This window comes from Cololabis saira, chromosome 9 (genome assembly GCF_033807715.1).
Source record: "Cololabis saira isolate AMF1-May2022 chromosome 9, fColSai1.1, whole genome shotgun sequence".
Lineage (NCBI taxonomy): Eukaryota > Metazoa > Chordata > Actinopteri > Beloniformes > Belonidae > Cololabis > Cololabis saira.
Window position 1 is genome coordinate 30,020,785 of NC_084595.1, and position 19,817 is coordinate 30,040,601.

At 41.0% G+C, this 19,817-nt stretch overlaps 1 protein-coding gene across 1 annotated transcript in view; it reads right to left on the minus strand.

Moving 5' to 3' along the window:
• Positions 1-239: 239 nt before the first annotated feature.
• The window catches only part of ank1a (ankyrin 1, erythrocytic a), a 98,708-nt gene continuing 79,130 nt past the window's right edge, over positions 240-19,817 (minus strand). The window contains exons 40-45 of the mRNA XM_061729180.1: positions 11,391-12,036; positions 10,864-11,212; positions 4,301-4,384; positions 3,886-4,038; positions 2,639-2,737; positions 240-1,447 (exon numbers count right to left, since the gene is read on the minus strand). Coding sequence (XP_061585164.1) covers positions 2,666-2,737; positions 3,886-4,038; positions 4,301-4,384; positions 10,864-11,212; positions 11,391-12,036 — 1,304 coding nt within the window. The 3' untranslated portion in view covers positions 240-1,447; positions 2,639-2,665. The remainder of the gene's footprint in view (positions 1,448-2,638; positions 2,738-3,885; positions 4,039-4,300; positions 4,385-10,863; positions 11,213-11,390; positions 12,037-19,817) is intronic.

Genomic DNA, 19,817 nt, shown 5'->3' on the forward strand with positions numbered 1-19,817 from the left:
GATGATGTCTAAGTGCACCTGGTGTGGCGGTGGTGTCCAATACTGCATGATGAGGTCTACAGACACAGTTGTGAGCTGAAGGTGGGATCCTTCCCCCTGCTGGAGGAGGACAGGACTGCTACATCTGCTTTGAGAAGCTGACTGCAGAGGTGAAGGGGGATGAGAGATGGATAGAGGGTTCAGACTGACATCCTGCTGACACAAACCTCGCAAAGTTACAGCAAAGTGTGGACAAGAGAGAGAGAGAGAGGAGAGAGAGAGAGAGAGAGAGAGAGAGAGAGAGAGAGAGAGAGAGAGAGAGAGAGTAGGATGGAGCTCAAGCTCTCAAAACTTACTTTCTACAGTACTCATTGTCACCTTCTCCACAAGATAAACCACTTAGAGAGAAGGTGTAGACAAAGGCCTGCAGTGAACCTGTCTCCCAAAGCCCCCCCCCCCCCCCTACAATAAATAAGTCAGAGTACTCCCGTACACGCCCCCTCCCCTCAAGAGTTTGACAAGTCTAAAGCAAACAATGAAGCACAAAGAAACAAACGACTGGACGTACATGAATCAAACGTTAAAACAGGCAGAGCGACACAACATTTGCATGTTCTTGTAACCACAAAGAGATATATAGAATAATATATAGGTACTGATCAAACGAAGGGAACATGAAAAACGGGGAGGAATTTCTTATGTGTCTGAAACAGCAGCATCAGTGGCATCACATAGGGATCTTATACCATAAACAACACGTAACACACAGTCACGTAGAGCATTTTAGTGCATACAATATTATGTACAACACTGACATCCTTGGGTGATAAGTGTAGCTTCACTGGACTCAGAGAGCACTGGGACGAGTTAAGGACTAGTTTGTGCAGCACGGGGGAGAGGGAAAATATGTTGACTAGAGATTCGCTGTTTTAAAGTGTCTTTTTTTTTTCTTTTTTCAAGCTGATTGTTTTCCCATTAGTTTATAAAAAGGGACAGTGATTGACCAAAGCCTAAATAGCATGCCTGTCCGGTCCCGTCCCGTTTCCCCACCCCTGTATTCCCTCAGTATTTGAAGTTAAAGACAGGCCATGCGGCAGCAGTCACTCATGCTGATACAGATCACAGGAAGCACATTTTGGTTGCTTTTTTTTTTTGTTCTTTGTGTTTTGGTTTTTGTTTTATACGAAATCATGCTAGTAGCCTAGTATATATATATATATTTTTCTTTTTTGATTTTGTTTTTTTAACCCCACAGTTTCTTTAAAAAAAAAAGTAATAAACTGCAAATAAATCCTTTTCTTCTGGTGCACGCTGATTGTTGGCATAGCCACTGTGGTTGTCATTGTGTTGGGGGTCTTCATTTCCTTTAGTCTGCTTTTTCATGTGTGGTTGTCCTCCCGTCAGCTGCTGCTGGTCATGTGTCCATGTAGGATGATTTCGGTGAAGGGATTGAATCCTGCGGAGAACTCTGTAGAGAGAGAGAAATGCACATTGTTAGTGGCAAATTATCGAAGGGTGATGATCTGTGCAAAATAAAGTTGGCATGCAAGCTGAAAGCAAATTAAGGAGAATATGGGTAATATTGAACGGCAGATCTGTGAACTGATATGCAGGAACTATAAAAAAAAAAAGCTTGGCTAACATACTAATCATCAGCTCTTTTTTTTTACATATCTCCCAAATTCTTTTCACTTTTATTCTAATAAGACACTGACACTTCACACATTTGTTCAGCAAGTGCGTTTGAGCAAAAATGGTTTAACATGCAGCAGTGACTCACTTGAAATGTCAGCAGTAATCTAAGGAATGCCATGGCCTTTAGGTTAGAAAGGGCAAGTCACCCTCTCACACACACACACACACACACACACACACACACACACACACACACACACACACACACACACACACACACGCACACTCTGGAGGCTCAAATTCTCTGGACAACTGGCCTTACAGTTTTGTCCTTGAGAGCCGTCACTTTACAAGATCTGTCTTGGGTGCCGGTTTTGCTGACTGCACATTGTGCCAGCCTTTTTACAGTTTGTCACAATGTACATGAAGGAAAAACGATTCACTCAGTTCATTGCAATTTAAACAAACTTCTTGCACCACACTTGTGGAATTATATTTGTGTTCCGGGATTTAGTTTACAATTGGACACTTGGTAGTTATAGGTCTTTCTACAATGCACATTTACCACATGAGTAGGAAGACAAACAGAAAAGTTTGTCCATCAGATTGGTTTATTCACAAATATAAGTCCATACTCTGATGTAAACATGACAAAACACTTTGCAGAAGCAGCTGCCGTTTCGATTGTGTATTCAGGCGGAAAATGATTGGTGCTACCACTGGAGTTTTCTGGGGTGTTAAAGGAAGTATCTTTTTACTTTATACCATTATTTAATACTTAATGAAGCTAATTCCAAATTAAACCAATCATAGACACACAAATAAATTAGCTGCGTGTTTTCCAGCTGATACTTTTATTATTTTTCGGTACTATTTGCTTCTTTGTTAATCTTGCAGTGCCAGCATCATGTTACATGTCATTAGTATTGAATTAAAGATACATCCAGATGCATTTAATCCAGTTAGAGTGGATTAAATGGCTTTGCCCACAGATGGGACGAGGAGCTGTGGGTCAGTCCCGTACCTGCAGGGACGCAGCACTCAGTCTGCCTCACTGCTTAACTCTTCGCAGACTGGCACATTTCACTATCTGAGCACCTTTCTTCACATCCACAGAATCAGGCTACATCGTTGGGAGGGGAGAGGCAGAAGGGTTGAGAAGTGGTGATGACGGAAGCGGGGGGAATATTAGTCAGGGAGAGTCAAAAGAAGGAGAAAGAGATGACAAGAACAAAGAAATGGTACCACATTAAAAGAAAGGACAGATAAATGGCGAATGACACAAGACAAATAAAAATGTGAGAGATGAGTAAGTAGACAGAGAAAAGAGAGGAAAAAGAAACAAAATTATATGTATATATAAAAATAAAGGCAATGACAGAAGTAATGGCTGGCAGTTGAAAAAAACAGGTAAGTTATTGTATTTGTGATTCAGTGTAATGTCAAATAATAGTTGTACTTTTAAACAGTTTGAAAAAGATCCAAATGGACCATAGACTTTGAACAAATCTCACATGGCCAGAGCAACGTTTTTTTTTGTTTGTTTTTTTTTGTCAGCGAAAGTCTGGACCATCTGCTCTGCTCATTTCTGATTTAGACCTGGTTAAAGTGATAAGGCACAGAGTCACAGGTGAAGGGCTACAAGCTTTAATGAAGCCAAGAAGACAGACGCATCACTCATTGAGATATTCATTGAGAGAAAAGAGAATCAAAACTATGACAATTGCAGGGAGCCACAATCATGTCAAGTCATTCAGTCATGTGCCAGAAACAGACATAGGACGTGTCGGTGTGACTCAGTGATGACAAAGGTGATGAAACCCAGAATGAGCTGATGTACTGGGAACCTCTTGAAGCAATGACAGAACCAATACACACATTTGCTCCTCTTGCATGCAGAAGATTAAAATGAGACAGTGACATTTAGATGGAGATTTATGTTACAGGAAGTGAGCGACAAAGCATTTAACCAAACACACGTGTTTCTATGTGATCCGGTGCTTTTAACGTAGTCAGATAACAAACAAACTTGTCATGCATGGCAGACTATGTAAGGATTTTTCAGGAAATAGCTTGTAAATTCCACATTCAGGCATACTGCTATATTAGTATATGATCTACACATAACAGGGACCTCGTCATATAATTTTCAGCTGTATCATCTAATACAAGCATACGTATATATCAGCTCTAAGGGCTCCTTGTGAACCCTGCAGCTAACAACGAGAGCCTTGGAGGAGACAGACGGCCGCTTGCTGATCAGAAGCCCACCTTGCTGCCGTCCCGACCCAGGATGGCGTAGCTCATGAACTGCTCAGCATCACCTCCCAGCTCCTTGGCATCCTGCAGACAACCCTCCACGCTCAACTCCTGAACCACCTCCTGATCTGAACCCTTCCCTCTGCGCACAACCTTCCGTACGATCTATCACACGTGTACGCATTTGCACACAGGAGGGTGGAGGTGAGTGGGAGAGAGTGGGTAAGGCAGTGAAAAGATGAGGGTTTGATGGTGAAAAAAGTCCCAAAAAACATCTACACCCACGGTGTGATGTTCATGCATGATTAAGAACTTTGACAATCATTATTAATAACTTAAAAACTCATCCTGTGAGGAGTCTTGTGACACTGAAATAAGAATAAAAAGTCCACTCAGAACATTGTAAATGTATTTTGAAAAAGCTGACCTTTTTTGTGACAATGTTTCCGTGTTCATCCGTGAACTGTTCCTCGCTCACTTGCTCCCCAGGTAGATCTTGAACCTCGTCCCCCTAATGATAATAAAGAATTTGAACACACAAATTTGCTGATAAATATACCACAAACTGCTCTCCCTTTTGTACTGGGGAGTCCGAGCATGAAAACCAGATTTAAAAAAAAGGTTAGTAGCAAATAAACCAAAACACATTTATGAAAGGTTGGGAAACAGGCATGGTTGACACAACCTCACTTAAGTCATGCTGAATGTTTGTCTTTGCTTTGCTGAAATAAGGCTTTCCCCGAAAAACACTTTGTCTGGATGACACAATACGTTTCTTCAAAACTGATCTTTCTGATGCCACATATATTCTGGCTTCATGGATGTGAAGCTTACTCATGCTATGTGTGCTAATGAACACCCAGACCAGTATATAGAGCTCCAGACCCCACTTCACCTGTTTTGTTTACAGCATCATTTTGGCAGGAAAGAGAACCCCTTGTGCTCGTCAACAGTCACGGCGTAATCATGAACTTCAGAGCGTCCAAGTTTTCCGCGGATTTAAACCCAAAGGATTAAAAAAACTATGTTGCTAAACTTGAAAGACTCAATATTACCAACCCTTACAAAGCTCCGGGAGTACTTTCTACTTGCTGTTTAAATCTCCTGCATTTGGGTCCTACAATTAAAATCACAACACTGCCCTGTATCTGTGTGCTGATAAAAAGCTGGAAGTTCCCTTTCTTCTAAAGCTCGGAGGAAACGGCATCAATGCAGAATTTTGCAACGTCAAACCACAGTTTTATGCCTTGTGTCAGACTGACAAATGTCAGCTTCAATTTGTAGATGTATTGATAACCTGTGTTCTTTGATATTGATAAAACAGATTTCTCCAGAGGATTTTTACTTTATTTTTCTAAAATTCAAAAAAATCTTTGCCCACATAGTCTTTCACAGAGGTCTAACTCTTTTAATTTCAGAAAGAATCCAGCTGTCTGAGATCCACTTTCAACATCCAATTTAGTTGCCACTGCTGTTGCAAATAAACGAAATTGTTAAGAGGTGGTCCATGTGTTATTAGACACTTTTTTAGCTCTTTGTTGCCGCTACTGGCGCTTATTTAAGACACAATCCTGGAATCAAATTCCAAATGGCCAAATTTAAGAAAAAAAATCTGTCCGAAATTCTCAGATTCAATATTTGTTGGGATTTTTGTGTATGATTTTTAATTCTAAAAAAAATCTACACAAATTTACACATGTACAGCTTATTATATTCTGCCAACATGGCTGTAGTTGTACTGTGATTATTTTGCCACTGTGTAGAAATAAAGAACAGCAGTTGTTTCTGGGGCTTAGAGAGCTTCGTTGTGAGAGCAGTTCGGATCTACAGGGTTTGCTAATGTTTCTTTGTACACTCGTAATTACAGTTTATGAGGCTCATGATGATACGGTTATAGCTCCTAATAATCTGCGGTGTGTCTACACAGCTATTTATAAGTTCAAACGAATTCTTGCAGGTGGACATTACCCACAGAACAAATTTGGTGGGTAGTAGTTTTGGTATGACGGTAGTCGGAGGTGTATGGCTTTGACAAGAGCTTTGTTTTTTTTCCAACACATTTGAAAGAAGAATACTCCTTCCTAATATTCATTATTTCACTTATAAGGTTGTTCATACGGTTTTACAAAAAGCAATATAGTTTTTCATTTTTCCATGCACTGGTTCTGTAAATTGGTTCAGTGTTTGTTGAATAAATAATGATAAAGTACAACTTTACAGAACACATTTGATTAATAAAAAAAAGGCAAAACGTCATATTTCATGATCTATAACGGGACGGTCCAAACTTTGTTCAGTTTGACAGTGTCCTTGTTTAATCCTGAAATCACCACAATGTCATTAAAAATAATGCGTTCTTCAAACAGTCCTTTCTCCTGCTCTTGCACGACATTGCCGTTTCTATGCCGATTAATAATTTCTCCTACATTTTTCCTAGACTCTCCTGTCTTTGTACCTTCAGAATGACTCTGCGGCGGACCACCCTAGTGGTCACGTTTTCCTCTTCATCAGCTACTCCTTCGACCTCACCGAGCTCATGGTCCAGCTGATTATGTATGTAGGTGAGCACAGACCGCACCGAGCCGCTGGCTATGTGGAGGACATTCTGACAGCTGATCACCAGGAAAGCCAGCAGCACAAAGCTGAAGAGGAGCTCAGTTACGAGGGCCCACATTTTAGTTCAGTTTAACCCCCCCCCCCTTCCACAAAGCAATACACGATAGCAGCTTTAGCCTTCAGCCTTCGGAGACTTCTGTTTCCCACACAGCCCTTCTTTCAGCCGAGAGATGGTCACAGCCCTCTGTCTTTTAGCTCTGCTTCATCCCAACTGGTATTGTGTCTTTCAGATCATACCTCCGCTGCATTAACTGGGACAGAGGGCCCTTCCTAACCTGGTCTCTCTTCCTTCTCCTGCCCACTGTACCCTGTCACGCGTCCGATCCAACCAAAGGCAACTATGAGAGTCTATTCACACATCTCTTGCTTTCTGACCATGTGATCTGTGGGCTTTAAATACACCTAGCTTCTCCTGTGTGGCTCTGTGGCAAGACACTACTAACTTTCCTTACATACTTGCTAGTCCAACTTCAAAATGCTTCTCATTCTCCATGATATAAGGAGCACGTAAGTCTGTTACTTCAAAAAATATTCATATTGTGCAGACACAATGATTCAGCCCCTGAACAAAGCCAAATTGAGCTCTTGAATCATAGTTAGAAACATAATATTAAACCCACAAAGGGACTAAATAACTATATTAACCCTAAAACAACTTCCTGGCTAAGTCTTTCCTTTCGAGTGCGGTCTATCTGTGTTGTGCCAGAGGGTTAACATGCAGCAGTGACGGCGGTATGGGATCACGTATCATGAGCCGGAGTGTGAGAATGCCTTCTATATTTGGATGGACATGCCATTTGTGCCCATTTTGGGCCTTAGACCCTGTGTGTGTGTGTGTGTGTGTGTGTGTGCGTGTGCGTGTGCGTGCGCGCATGCGCAGCTGTTGTGTGTTTATGAGTGATGTACAGCTCCAGAATTCATGGATACTACAATGTTGAGTTGAAGGTTAAGTCTGGCGTCATAGTTTTACATCTCGGGGAAACTAAGACTGATCGATAACTGTTTCAAAATGCCACAGACTTCTCCTGGACAGCTGATTAACATGATCTCCTGTACTTTTATGTGTTTTACTAAATCAACCTGGAGTGTACGAGCAGTTGAACTCTGCAAATGCCTTTCAACACGCTTTTTAAAGCTAAATACGATTGTTTGCACCCTGACTAAAATATCTAGACTGGCTACTTTTCGGTTAACTGAAATGCTGTGATTATACTCAGACTTTAGTGTAGTGGTTGAAATGATCTCTTCCAGAGATTACCCTGGAGACTGCTAACACAGGATGATATTCAGCTGTCCTACAAGCTGTAGTCGACTCTGTGACTTTCTGAAAAAAAAAAGTCTACAATTGCTGACTGGAGTGCAGAAAGCAGCCCTTTGCGGTTGGACTGAGAGTGAACTACTTGCAGATAAAATGGATCTGTAATATTTTATCCACAGGTTCGTTGGATATTACATTTTAATCACTGTTGAGGGGAGCTGGAGCCCCCACGGCTACCGCAGAGCTATTTAGCTTAGAAATAAATGCCAACTCCTTCTAGCTGAATGCATGATCCAGATGTTGCTATGTTTCTGTTGGGTTTCCATTGAATGGGAATTAAGCATGAATATTTCCCACATAATCCAATATTGTCCCTTAATCATAGATCAAGCACCAAAACAGAGTCACCTTACTTTGATGTGACTCAAAAACAGATGCAATAAATGCTCACAAATGCTTGAATAACAGTTTTCTTTTTTTTACTAGGATGCCTGCTCTTTCAAAACTTTTATTTACAGGTTAATCCATTGGGCACCTCTTAAAATGACAGTTAGACTGCCTGAAAATTGAGTGTTGTCACGGTTTTTCAAAGTTTTGGTATTTAAGTTCCTGTTTTATTTGGAAACCCTGGCCCTGTCCCAATACTCGCACTTCCAACCTTGTGCCCCTCATTTGCAACTTCCTGATGATGGGTGTGACTGCGTGAGGTGTCCCATTTCTCCAGAGCGATCTTTAGCCACGCCTCCTATGCGCCCCTGATACACACTTCGCCATAGCCTGCATCCATGCGGACTTCGGCGAAGCATATTGCCCATAATTATTTGTGGTATAGCCCAAAACGGCAGAAAAATGGCTCCTGTGCCAAAAAAAAAAATCTGTCTAATTCTAAGTATTGAAATATTTTAACTTTTCTTGTGTATGTGTACATACAATCAAGTATGTACACATGTACAGCGTAAGAAAAGTTAAGTTTGTTACTTGGGAAGAACCAGAAATATCTGATGAAACATCACCATAATTTGTGCAGCAGTATTTACGGACATTCTATGCTAACAATTTCATAACTTAAAAAAAAAACATACATATAACATCCCATTGAAACTTTTCACTTGTATTTTAAATTTAGAATGTGTAAAAATTAAAGTATAAAAACAAAACTTACCAGATACCAGTTACCCACTCTACATTTACATTCAAATTATACAGCTGGCTCATATAAATTACTAATAACCAATATACATTAATTTTAACGTGTGTGTGGATCAACTCATTAACAACTTATTTGTTGTCCAACAGGGTCAGATGAAATTACTTTTCATTTTATTAAATTTAGGACTGAAAATGAACATATTTTCACGGAACACAAGAATGCCTCAACTCAAGTCGATGACGTAAACCGCATTGTCCCAATTCTGCATTTTATGAACGCTTGCAACCTGTGCACTCGACCACTCCTTTTATATCCTTTTTTTTTAGTGAGTGTTTTTAAAATTTGTTTTTATCCAGCAAGCAGAGTACAGTCTTTCTATGTTTTTTATGTAATTTATTTATTATTCATCTGTCCTGTTTTTTTCTGTTCTGTGTCGTGCTGCTGTGGCAAATGAATTTCCCCTCGGGGATGAATAAAGTCTACCTTTACCTTTACCTCTAAGGCCACATGTACACATAGCCGGGTATTCACAAAAACGGATATTGGTTCAGTGTTTGTTGAATACGCTGTTAAGGGTGCTATGAGCAGCCAAACCTACAGGGGGCAGTGTAACGAGAAGCATAAAGTCATGCTAGCCAATCAGAATCCTGAAAAAAAAACATCAACAAATGATACGTGTAACTTCCAGTTACTTCCAAGATGGAACGAGAGTCTTTCGTTTGGAGTGACAGAGAAGTGGAGTTACTTTTAAGTGTGACTTTAGAATATAAAACAGGTCAAATAGAAGAAAATATTGACGGTGGCCAAACAAATTGTAAACACAGGTCGCACACATGACGCTGGTGACGTTTCTGTCGCATAATGTGACGTTCTGAAACCTAAATGTCCGTTTCCCTCTGTTTACAAGCAAATGTGAAGCCGGAGGTTTTGCAAATCTCCACTTTGCCGGAGTTTTCAGGAATGATCCTTTTTGGTGATTTTTTAGCTTCGTTTTCGTGTAAACGAACGGCCAAAACGCATGAAAACACCACAGTTTTTGCTACTTGTAAACGGGGCCTAAGTGGACTTCAAACAAGTACAACAAAGTGTCGTAGAGGAGTGCAGAGTGCAGCCTGGGTATTGGGAAAGGCCTCTATGTCCTTGTGTTTAAGTTATGTATTGACTTCCCTTGTTCCCATCTGCCCTGATTGTTTGCACCTGTGTCTCATCAAGCCTTCTGTGTATGTCTCATCTTGTCTTGCTCCCTGCTGGTCTGTACTGTTTCCACCCTCCATGTTTCAGGTCAGGTTTTTGTATTTTCGTCAAGTTTATGCAAGTTTATGTTTTTGGTAATTCCTGTCCAGCAGCACTTTAAGTTATAATAAATCACGGGGCCCTGGATAGCTCGGTGGGTTGAGTGGGTGCCATTTGTAGGGGCTGTAGTCCTCTTGCAGGTAGTGCAAGTTCAAGTCCTGGCCTGTCGCTCTCTGTACCGCAATCCTCTACCATTTTCCTCTCTACCTACTTTCTCATTAAAGGCCACTAGTGCCACAAAAACCTAAAAAAAAAAAAGTTATAATGTTCACTTTTTTGAACTCCTGCCTCTGGGTCCTACTCAACCGCACCGCAACAGAATGGACCAGCAAGGGAAAGACATGACAAGCTATACATAAAAGGCTTGCGATCAGGGCGGATAGGAACAAGGGAAGTCAAGACATAACTTAAACACAAGGACATAGGGTTTCCAAATAAAACAGGAATACCAAAACTGTTACCTTAATTCAAAACCATGACAAATGTTTTACAGTTAGTTCATTTTGAACCTTTCAAAGTCAGGAAAACCATTAAATAGGTCCTTTCAGTGTAGGTATAATGTTGTTGAAACTGAATTGCATGAATGAAACTGCATTTTAGCAATGCCAGCAATCAGCCTTTTGGATGACAGTTAATGTAGTCCTGCTCCTTTGTTCCAGAAATTTTCACTCACTTGGCCCTTCAGGCGTACGTCATCCCAGGCTCTGAGCTCTGGTACCCTGTGTGGAAACCCCAAACCCTTCTCGAATGGCTGGGTGCCCCTGAAGTGCCCCCGTAAGATCTCAGAGTGCCCCATGTCCCTCACAGGCTGAAGCAAGGCTTCCTGGGACACATGGGACTGGTCACCATCCAAAGCGTTGCGTACCGATGAAACCATGGTCTCGATGGCCTGCCTAGGCTTGGACTGGGTTCCAACCCAAGCCTGAGTTGGGTCAGTGACAGGGATCCACCCTGGGCCTGTCTGTTCCTGCAAGTAGGAGAGGAAAGAGCCTCCACCACCTCCATTTCCACCATTACCTGACCTGGAAGGAGAGGACAAATGAGAAGTTGTGCATGCCATACTTAGATTACTTAGAAACATCTGATATAAACCTCTTGGTGGCCAACTCCTCCACATAGAATGTTTACAGATATGCCATGATATTACATGGAATGCTGTGATTTTGTCCAAACCGAGAGGTATACAGAGGTCTCACTAACCTGTCTCCATTTCGATCTGCAACACAGCTCAGACCAGGTGACTCACTTAACCGAGCATACACCCTTTGCTGTCCTGCAATGAAAGAAAGTCCGTCCTCTGAACCTGTTCCTCCTCCTCGTCCTCTTTCTCCTCCAGCTCCGTCACCACCAGTCGTATTTGTGACGGCTGATATCTCTGAGCCTGCCTCTGACCCCTGACCATTGTTCAGCCCGTTTAGATTGATTCCAGCGATGGTACCTCCCAGCGAGGCAGGAGTGGTAGTGCTAAGCGAGTCAACGCCCATCTCCGAGTCATCTTCTGGCAGTTCAATGGAACCACTCAACATCCCACCCCCTCCGCTGGTTGCGCTGGCCTGACTGGCTGGCCGACCCAGACTTCCATATGGCAGCCCCAGCAGACCTTCTGAGTCATCTGCATTGCTGCACTCCAGCGAAGAGTCTTCCACAGTCACCAAGGAGGGGCTGTTGCCTGAGGGCCACACCTGTACATCAGACATCTCCATCAGGGTATCTTCTTCTGTGGTAGCAATGGGTGCACAGTCCAGGCTGGAGACTTCCTGCCAGTAAGGCTCAGCCCCCAGCGGAGAAGGCAAGCTGTACTGCATGGAGGCCGGTGAGAGAAGCTCGTCCTGCGCAAGCCCATAACCTAGAGCGAGACAAAGAGATGCACACTGACACCCAGCCCCCCTCGCCTCGCTCCCCACCTCACCCCCACAGATTTGGGACCCTGAGAGGGGGTAAGTGCCCCTCACCCAGATCTGGGCATCTAGGGGGGGAGTAGAGGAGGCTGAAGGAACAAATGGGAGAGAAGCGGGGAGGAAAAGACGATGGAGGGCCAAGACAATAGGAGCTGGATAAAAAGGTGCAACTAGCTTAGAGTGCAAGGGCAGGTTTTAGACGAGGAGTTGTCAAGCTAAATCAGCCAGTGTGGACGGTGAGAGCGGCAGCGGCAGCAGCAGCAGACACAGCCAGATGGGCCAGTTGACTGAGACTGAGGTTCAAACCCGGCAGTGACTGATGCTGCTCTGCTGGCTGCCACCTGCAGGAAGACGGAAAGGGATTACTTACACCTGTCCAGCAGGGACACGCACGCTTGATCTATACTAACACACGCGTTTCACTCACACTCATAGGTGCATGCATTCAAACCCTCTCAGAAACAGGCAGGTTATTATTGTCAACAGGCTGGATAGCATGCACGCACGCAGGCCATCTCATTGAGTCCTCACTTAGATGTGAAAACACGTGCTCACACATACACATATTGTATCACTCAACACAACTGCTTGCTCTTTTATAGACATATAGATTTATGATGTGTTTAAAACACCACTGTGTTGTTAGTATTTATGCAAACACAATTACAGTAGAGTTTTCCACAGTTGAAAAAATTCAATGGTTGAACAAAAGTTCAACACATCGAACAAAAGTTAGTATTAGTATTTCGAGTCCAGTGGCATCAGTTAGTAAAACTTCAGGTTGGCAATGTGATATGGACTCAGGTCACTCCTACGGATGACATTTTAACAGACTTGATATACTTTTATCTTATTTGTATAGCCAGGCCTGATGTAAAATCAATATAGCCACTATATATGCTAAAAAAAAAAGAGGAAAAATACAGTTGACGACTATGAGGAGTGTCTTTTTCACACTGTAGCTATATGTCTTGTTACCTGGACATGCTAATTAATTAAGCCCCCCACCCGCCCCAAAAAAAGACTTACGTTGGAGATTAGGTGGATATTTATGCAGAAAAAAAGAAAAGATGAATGACAGTTGAGATAAAGCAATGTAAGGGTGTCAAATGAGCTGTTATAATGTAAGACATTTTACAAAAAAGGATATTAACTTGTTGATGAAGCACGAGATGTGGTGCATGGTGTATAGTACATACAGAATAAGCAAGAGTGACTGTATGTGTACACTGCATGGTGATGAGAAAACTGTACCGAGCATAGACTGTAACTTGATTCACATTTGGCTTTGGACTTCTGCTGACAGTGTAGGAGACATCTGACACATCAAGTAACAAAAAAGACCCCATGACCTACTTTTGCTTTCACCCTCCCATCTGCTTTCAGTAAAAAATAATAATTGTGAATATGTTTTTGCTAGAACAAATGCGCTTTTTCAAATGAAGAATTTTGTGAAAAACAAAGATAAAAATCTGCTTTAGTACAGCACTACACATTGTGCAGTACAATAGACATTTAAAATGATAACTCTGTAGGCTGACTGGCTACTCGGTCCGGGATATAATCTTGCCCAATGGACAGCTGGAACAGGCTTCTCAACTCCGAACAAGTTGAAGGACGTATAGAAAATTGAAGGATGGATTTGGTGGGAAACTGGGTCTAATTTTTAACATCTCATTTACAAAATTCAGAACTACTCTTTGTTAGAGCAGCAGTCCTTTAGGAAAAAAAGAAAATAAACCAAAGCTCAAAACAGATAAAAACTAGAGGCCTTCTGCAGTCTATCGGTTTTCCATTCCTCGACAGAGATGGAGAAATTTGGAACATTTTGAGGCATTTTCCAGATGCGTTGTCATAAAACTGCGCATAAGAACATTTGCTCGAGACTTCTTGGAGAGTTTACCAGGCCTATTTTCTATGGCCTTCTTCTATGACCTGCAAATAAAACCCTGTGATTTTCACAGCATGCTTTAAGCAGGATTTCTTGACTCCTCTTTACTCTACGCAGATGCCGCCCCGAAGTACCTCCAGTTAAGCGAATGCATCTCATGCAGACTCCCGCTCTGAAGTACTTCTGAGAAAACTTTATTTTCTGGTGTTCATGTATCAATATAGTTTTAGTGTCTTTGCAAATGCAGCGAGGACCAGCAGTACTACAAGATAAAATTTGCATGCATTTACATGCACCGGGCTGGCACGAACAGAGGAGCTGGTATTACAACCCACACAGACTCTTCATTCTGTGCCAAGTACAAGATTACTCCACGATACCATCAAAAGCTAAGAGATATCTGATGATTTATTAATGTTCAAATTAATAAAATAAACAAACAATCTTAAGTAATGAACCACTAAATGCCATTGTAAATCAGTTAATCAGTCAAAGTAAAGTAGATCAAAGTAAATCAGTCTGTTACATTTTGATTTATACCACAGACAGTACATAGATTTATAGTACTGCTTTAATAACGCCATTAAAATATAATTATGAAAAATACTGTTCAAAATCAGTTATTGAGTTATTATAAAAGCCTCTTCACCAAATTCTAGATAGCAGGTGGAAATATCTTATCGTGACATTTAACAGCGAACATCGAATGAATAATTATATAATTATGTAAGTTTTGAGATATATGACAAGAAAAAAAATCTACTATATAAACATGTTTTAAAACTTAATTAGAAAAAAAAACAGATTAAATTTGTCTTGAAGGTAAATGATTGGATTTGTATTGGACATTGGTGTTTGGTCTTTGAGAGATTATGTAACACCCTGTATCTCCATGTTCCAGTTCTGGTGATGCCAAAATAATAACTCTGTTTTCAGCATCAGCGATGTTGAGAGAAAGACTCATGGAGGAAACAGACATCATGGAAATGTTGAGAGAATTTGGCCTAACCCATTGACTGAAAGACCAAAGGAGAACAAAGCTCACATAGAAACTGAAATATATGTAAAATAATAAAAATGTTCTCTTTGAAATGTTCCCTTTTTGCCTACACACACAACACGGGTACACACGTATGAAATCCACAAAACACTTGAAATATACAAATTAACACTGATAAAGACGCTCACACTGACACGCTCACACACACACTGATTCAACAGTTCACATTTAAAAAAGAAAAAAAGCATTGTTACAGAAATGAATTGGCCAATATCATCAAATCAAATGTTTTCCACAAAATGAAGTGAACAAAGTTTGCACAGAATCAGTGACACACACAAAAACAACCATAACATTCATACATGAGGAGAGCAGACAAACGTCAAAGTTCACAAAAAAAAGGTTTGTGGCCTTTTTTACCCCCCTAACAACCGATTACAAAGGAGTAACAGAGACAGACTGTAGAGTCATTCTCAGGATACATGCCATGCAAACACACATCTGTTGGTCAAGCAGCTTTTAATGCAGACTCTGAAGCATAATCTGCAAACAAGCAAGTGTTAGTGCTCCCCACCATCCCTGTGCTCCCATGCAAACACAGAGGGAGACGAGCAGTGGGAGTCTGGTACACATGCAGTCATGCAGGAGGGCAGGGAAACGAAAAGGATGGGACAAATGGGAAAACACAGAATGGGAAAAAGAAAAGGGGGTAACAAGAGAGAAAGAGGAACATAAACCAGGTAATGAACACAGACACACACGGAGTGACAGAGAGAGAGAAAGAGAGAGAAAAAGTGAGGGTTACCTCCCCCCTCCCAGCGGGTGCTGAAAACACAGTCTAAGTGAGGGGTATCTGTCACAAAGTGGACACTTAAAAAAAAGTGGGGTTTTCAAGAGTAAAATTAAAAGAAATGCACCAATTGCAAAAAGGGAAAATTAAAAAAAAAAAAGTTTAAAAAAGCTAAGATGTGGGTCAGAGGTCAACATGAGGTCAGCATGAAGTCAGAGATCGGAGAGGAGTGAGAAGGAGGAAGAGTAGGGCGACTAGGCTGCAGATGACATGTCCAGAGAAACACAGAGAGGGACAGATTCACAGGAAATGAAAATATGGCTCCCAAAAGGACATTCAGTGCACCAACAACCCTAAAGAAACAAACTTCTACACATGCAACCACAGGCAGAAAGATTTTAAATGCTCTCCCACAAAAGTCTAAACAAAGAGGTCTTACTCTGTGTTGTACTTTTTAGAAAATCTTCGAAGTAAACAAAATATATAAATATAAACTGAATCTGAAATACTTTTGAGAAAAAAAGTTTCCAAAAACAATATTAAATGACTTACACTGTTGTTGTTATGCCACCGTTAATATGAAACAGCTTAACTTAACTTAAAGAGTTGTCAATTTTGAACTATTAAAAACTGACAATCTTGTATGATTCTGCAACCATCTCTAAAGCTTTAGACCATTTGTAGAGATGTAATTACGCCCCAGACAAAGCCCGGCTGTACGGTAGCAGCTGTTCCCTGTCTTTTTGTTTAGCTTGGCCAAGTGCGTCTTTACAATAAACGGGGTAACACAAAACATTATCTTCTCACTTATATTTGAAGAAAACAATTAATACAACAATTAAGAGAATTTTATTGATATGAATATTTTATGAATGAAACATTTACCTGTGAAACAAGTAATGCCTCTTTTATTGTGCTTCCCTACCTAACGCAATTTTTATTTCACGGGTGTGGCTTGGTATTTATTTGTTAGAGCGATAATACAGTCACTTTTCCTCTCTTCAGTAGTTTACTAGCACTTTCATTCTTTATGACCCATTTCATTTTTATGGCCTTAAAACTCATGATGGGTTTGCCACCTGATTGCTTTAAAGGGATTGTGACATGAAAAACACATTTTTCTTGATTTTTTGTGTTTTGTTGGGTGTCTTGACATCAATTACACCCAAAAAACAACGAACTTTTAACATTCAGTGTATTGTGTGCTTTCTGGAATTTTCCGCATAACTGTGCAAAAACGGCGCATGTGGTTTGGTGGCGGGCCGTTACGTAACGGCCCGCTAAATCACCGCCCCCTCCACCCAGCTCCCTGTCTCCTCTCCTCTCCAGCGCACCATAAAGGCTGATTTATGGTTCCGCGTTACACCGACGCAGAGCCTACGGCGTAGGGTTACGCGGCGACGCGCCCATACGCTGAACCCTACGGCGTAGGCTCTGCGTCGATTTAACGCGGAACCATAAATGAGGCTTAACAAGGAGCTGTTTACAGCCTCTTTTGTTCTAATCACCGGAGGAAAACTGCTAAGAAGACCCGCGGCCACTGACTGGACTTAAGATAAGGGGACAGTGCTGCTTGCATGCCTTTATTTTTATGATTGTTTGCTGTGGTTCGCCCTCCTGCTTTTCCGTGCATGCTTCGCCTGTCGCTCCCGGCTCTCTCCGACGCCGCTGTGAGCGTATGGCTGGAGGAGGAGGAGGTTTGGAGGAGGAGCGGAGCAATGATTGACAGGAAAGGGGGAAAGGAAGCATTTTTCACGGCGCAAAAAAAACACTGTAATAAAAAGCCAGGAAAAAAGTACTAGAGTGAATTTTTTCTTGTTACACTCTTTTAGACACATTTGAGGGATGTTGGCCAAGACTTTTAATAGTGTTAAAAGCATGTTAAAAATGATGTCACAATACCTTTAAGATGAATTAAACTTAATCAGTAAGTTGTAAACGTCTTAAAATAAGTGATTAGTCTATGACAAGCAGACGACCTGGTATAAAGATATCTACAGCCACCGTGTCAAAGCAGGAACGACTTTTGGGAGGCAGGTAGCCAGACAGTTAGACAGGTACAACGCACACAAGGTTATCAGATTCACCGCAGCTGTGATCTGAACGCCTTCCTTTTCACCCTTTGACCGCCATGGTCACCGCTGAATGCATAGTTACATCTGTGATATTGCTCCAGTTTTCACAGCAAGGACCTATCACCTGTCCAACTAACTCATCACCTGCACTGGTTACATAGAGGAGAAGCCAGTTCAGGAGGATGAGGAGCTCATATCAGTCCAGAGGTGAAAATGGAACCAATAAGATGCAGATTATGCACAAGTGGAGGAAACCATGAGCAAAAAGAGTAAAAGAGCAACAGTTGCCCGGAGTGGCAGATATGTGAGGCTTTACTTAGAATTTATGTGGACTGATCATGTATGACAAGATGTTGTTCAATGAATTATCACGCAAAACGTAAGCCCATTTAACTAACTAGGTGATGTATGTCATCCTAAGGCAATTTATTCAATTTGAGTTGTGCACGGCTTGTTAAGATCAAACACTAAAAGATTATTGGTGATAGGACAGTTTTTCTGTCTGTGGAATATTTTCACTGAAGAAAAGTTTCTGCAACTCCAATAATCTACCAACATTCATCATTTAATCCTCGCTTTACTATGTGTACCATTACCCACCAAAAAAATAAATATATATTCAGTGAAAATGTCTAAGCAGAGACACAGCAGGGGGCGTAGCACAGTAGGAGTGTCCTGAGTCCAGTTGCATGTTGCTGAGGTAAAATCCTGCAAAATGTGCACATTGGTGGCAACTCTCATACAACTAAAGAATAATGACACCAGCAAAACAGACAGATTTAAAAGCAAAAGAAAGAAAAAAATCACTGTATTCTAGGGATCTTTGGGGAAGAAAATGGTGCCTTAAAAGTTTGTAAACACTTTAAAAGTTTTTATATTTCAGTGGAAATATGACTTCAACATGATCAGACGTCACAAAAGTTATAACAGAGTATCTAATCAAAGAAATAACAGAAATAATTTTACTTTTTTGTCTGTTTATTTAAGTAGGTTGACCCAACTTGCATACTTGAGTGGCAAAAGTATGACACACTCAGATCCTCTGTGATTAGAAATTAAGTTCAAAATAAAATGAAAGTGTTGTCAATGTGTGATGACAGTCTTGTGAAAGTTGGCACAAAAAACCAAAGGATAACTTTTAAATAACTGATACCTCACCTCTCTCACATTGGTTAAGGTTAATGTTTATCACCAGAAAAACAAAGAATGGAGTGTATGGCAGGCCTGCAAGTGGAAGAACAGTGCTCTGCAAGAACAACAGCGGTCTATGTCTGCAGATAAGTAAGTATCTGCAGAGAGAAATCTGTAAAATTATGAATTTCTGCATTATAACTTTATTCATTGTCTTCTAGGTAGTCAAGCCATGACATCCTTATGAGATCCTGGTTTGTGTCTGGTTATCTGCATCTGAGCAAGGACAGCTAAAACTCAGGAGATCACATTGTTTTGTTTTTGTTTTTACCTTCGTGTTCTTGTGTTCAACTGCAGGGCCAAACCAAACCAAAAAAGGATCTTACTCTATGACAGAAAAACCTGAACATTAAAGGAGATAAGGGAGCATAATATAAACATCAGCTGATAAATGGCGGGTCACACACACATTCCTGTGACTCTGATGAAGGCGAAAGGAATCGGCGAAACATGTCAAGTATTTAAAAAACCTAAAAATTCTTCTCCGACAAAAAGAATTAGCAAATTAAATAATATAAACTGTTTAATTTTCTAATATGCAATTCAATTATGTTTTTATTAATCAAATTGAAATGTTGAGAAAAGAGCTAAAGCAAGAAGTTCAAGTAGAGAAACCAATCAACATCCCACAGCTGAAGTAGTTTTGAATAGAGGAATGTTCTCCTGTTGTTTAGTTGCTGTAGCTCCTTCACAATCGATAATGAAAGCAAAGGGTAATACTTTTGCCGCTCGCATATTTCATGATATAAATGACTATCTTCAGTGTTTAATCTTATGTCAGC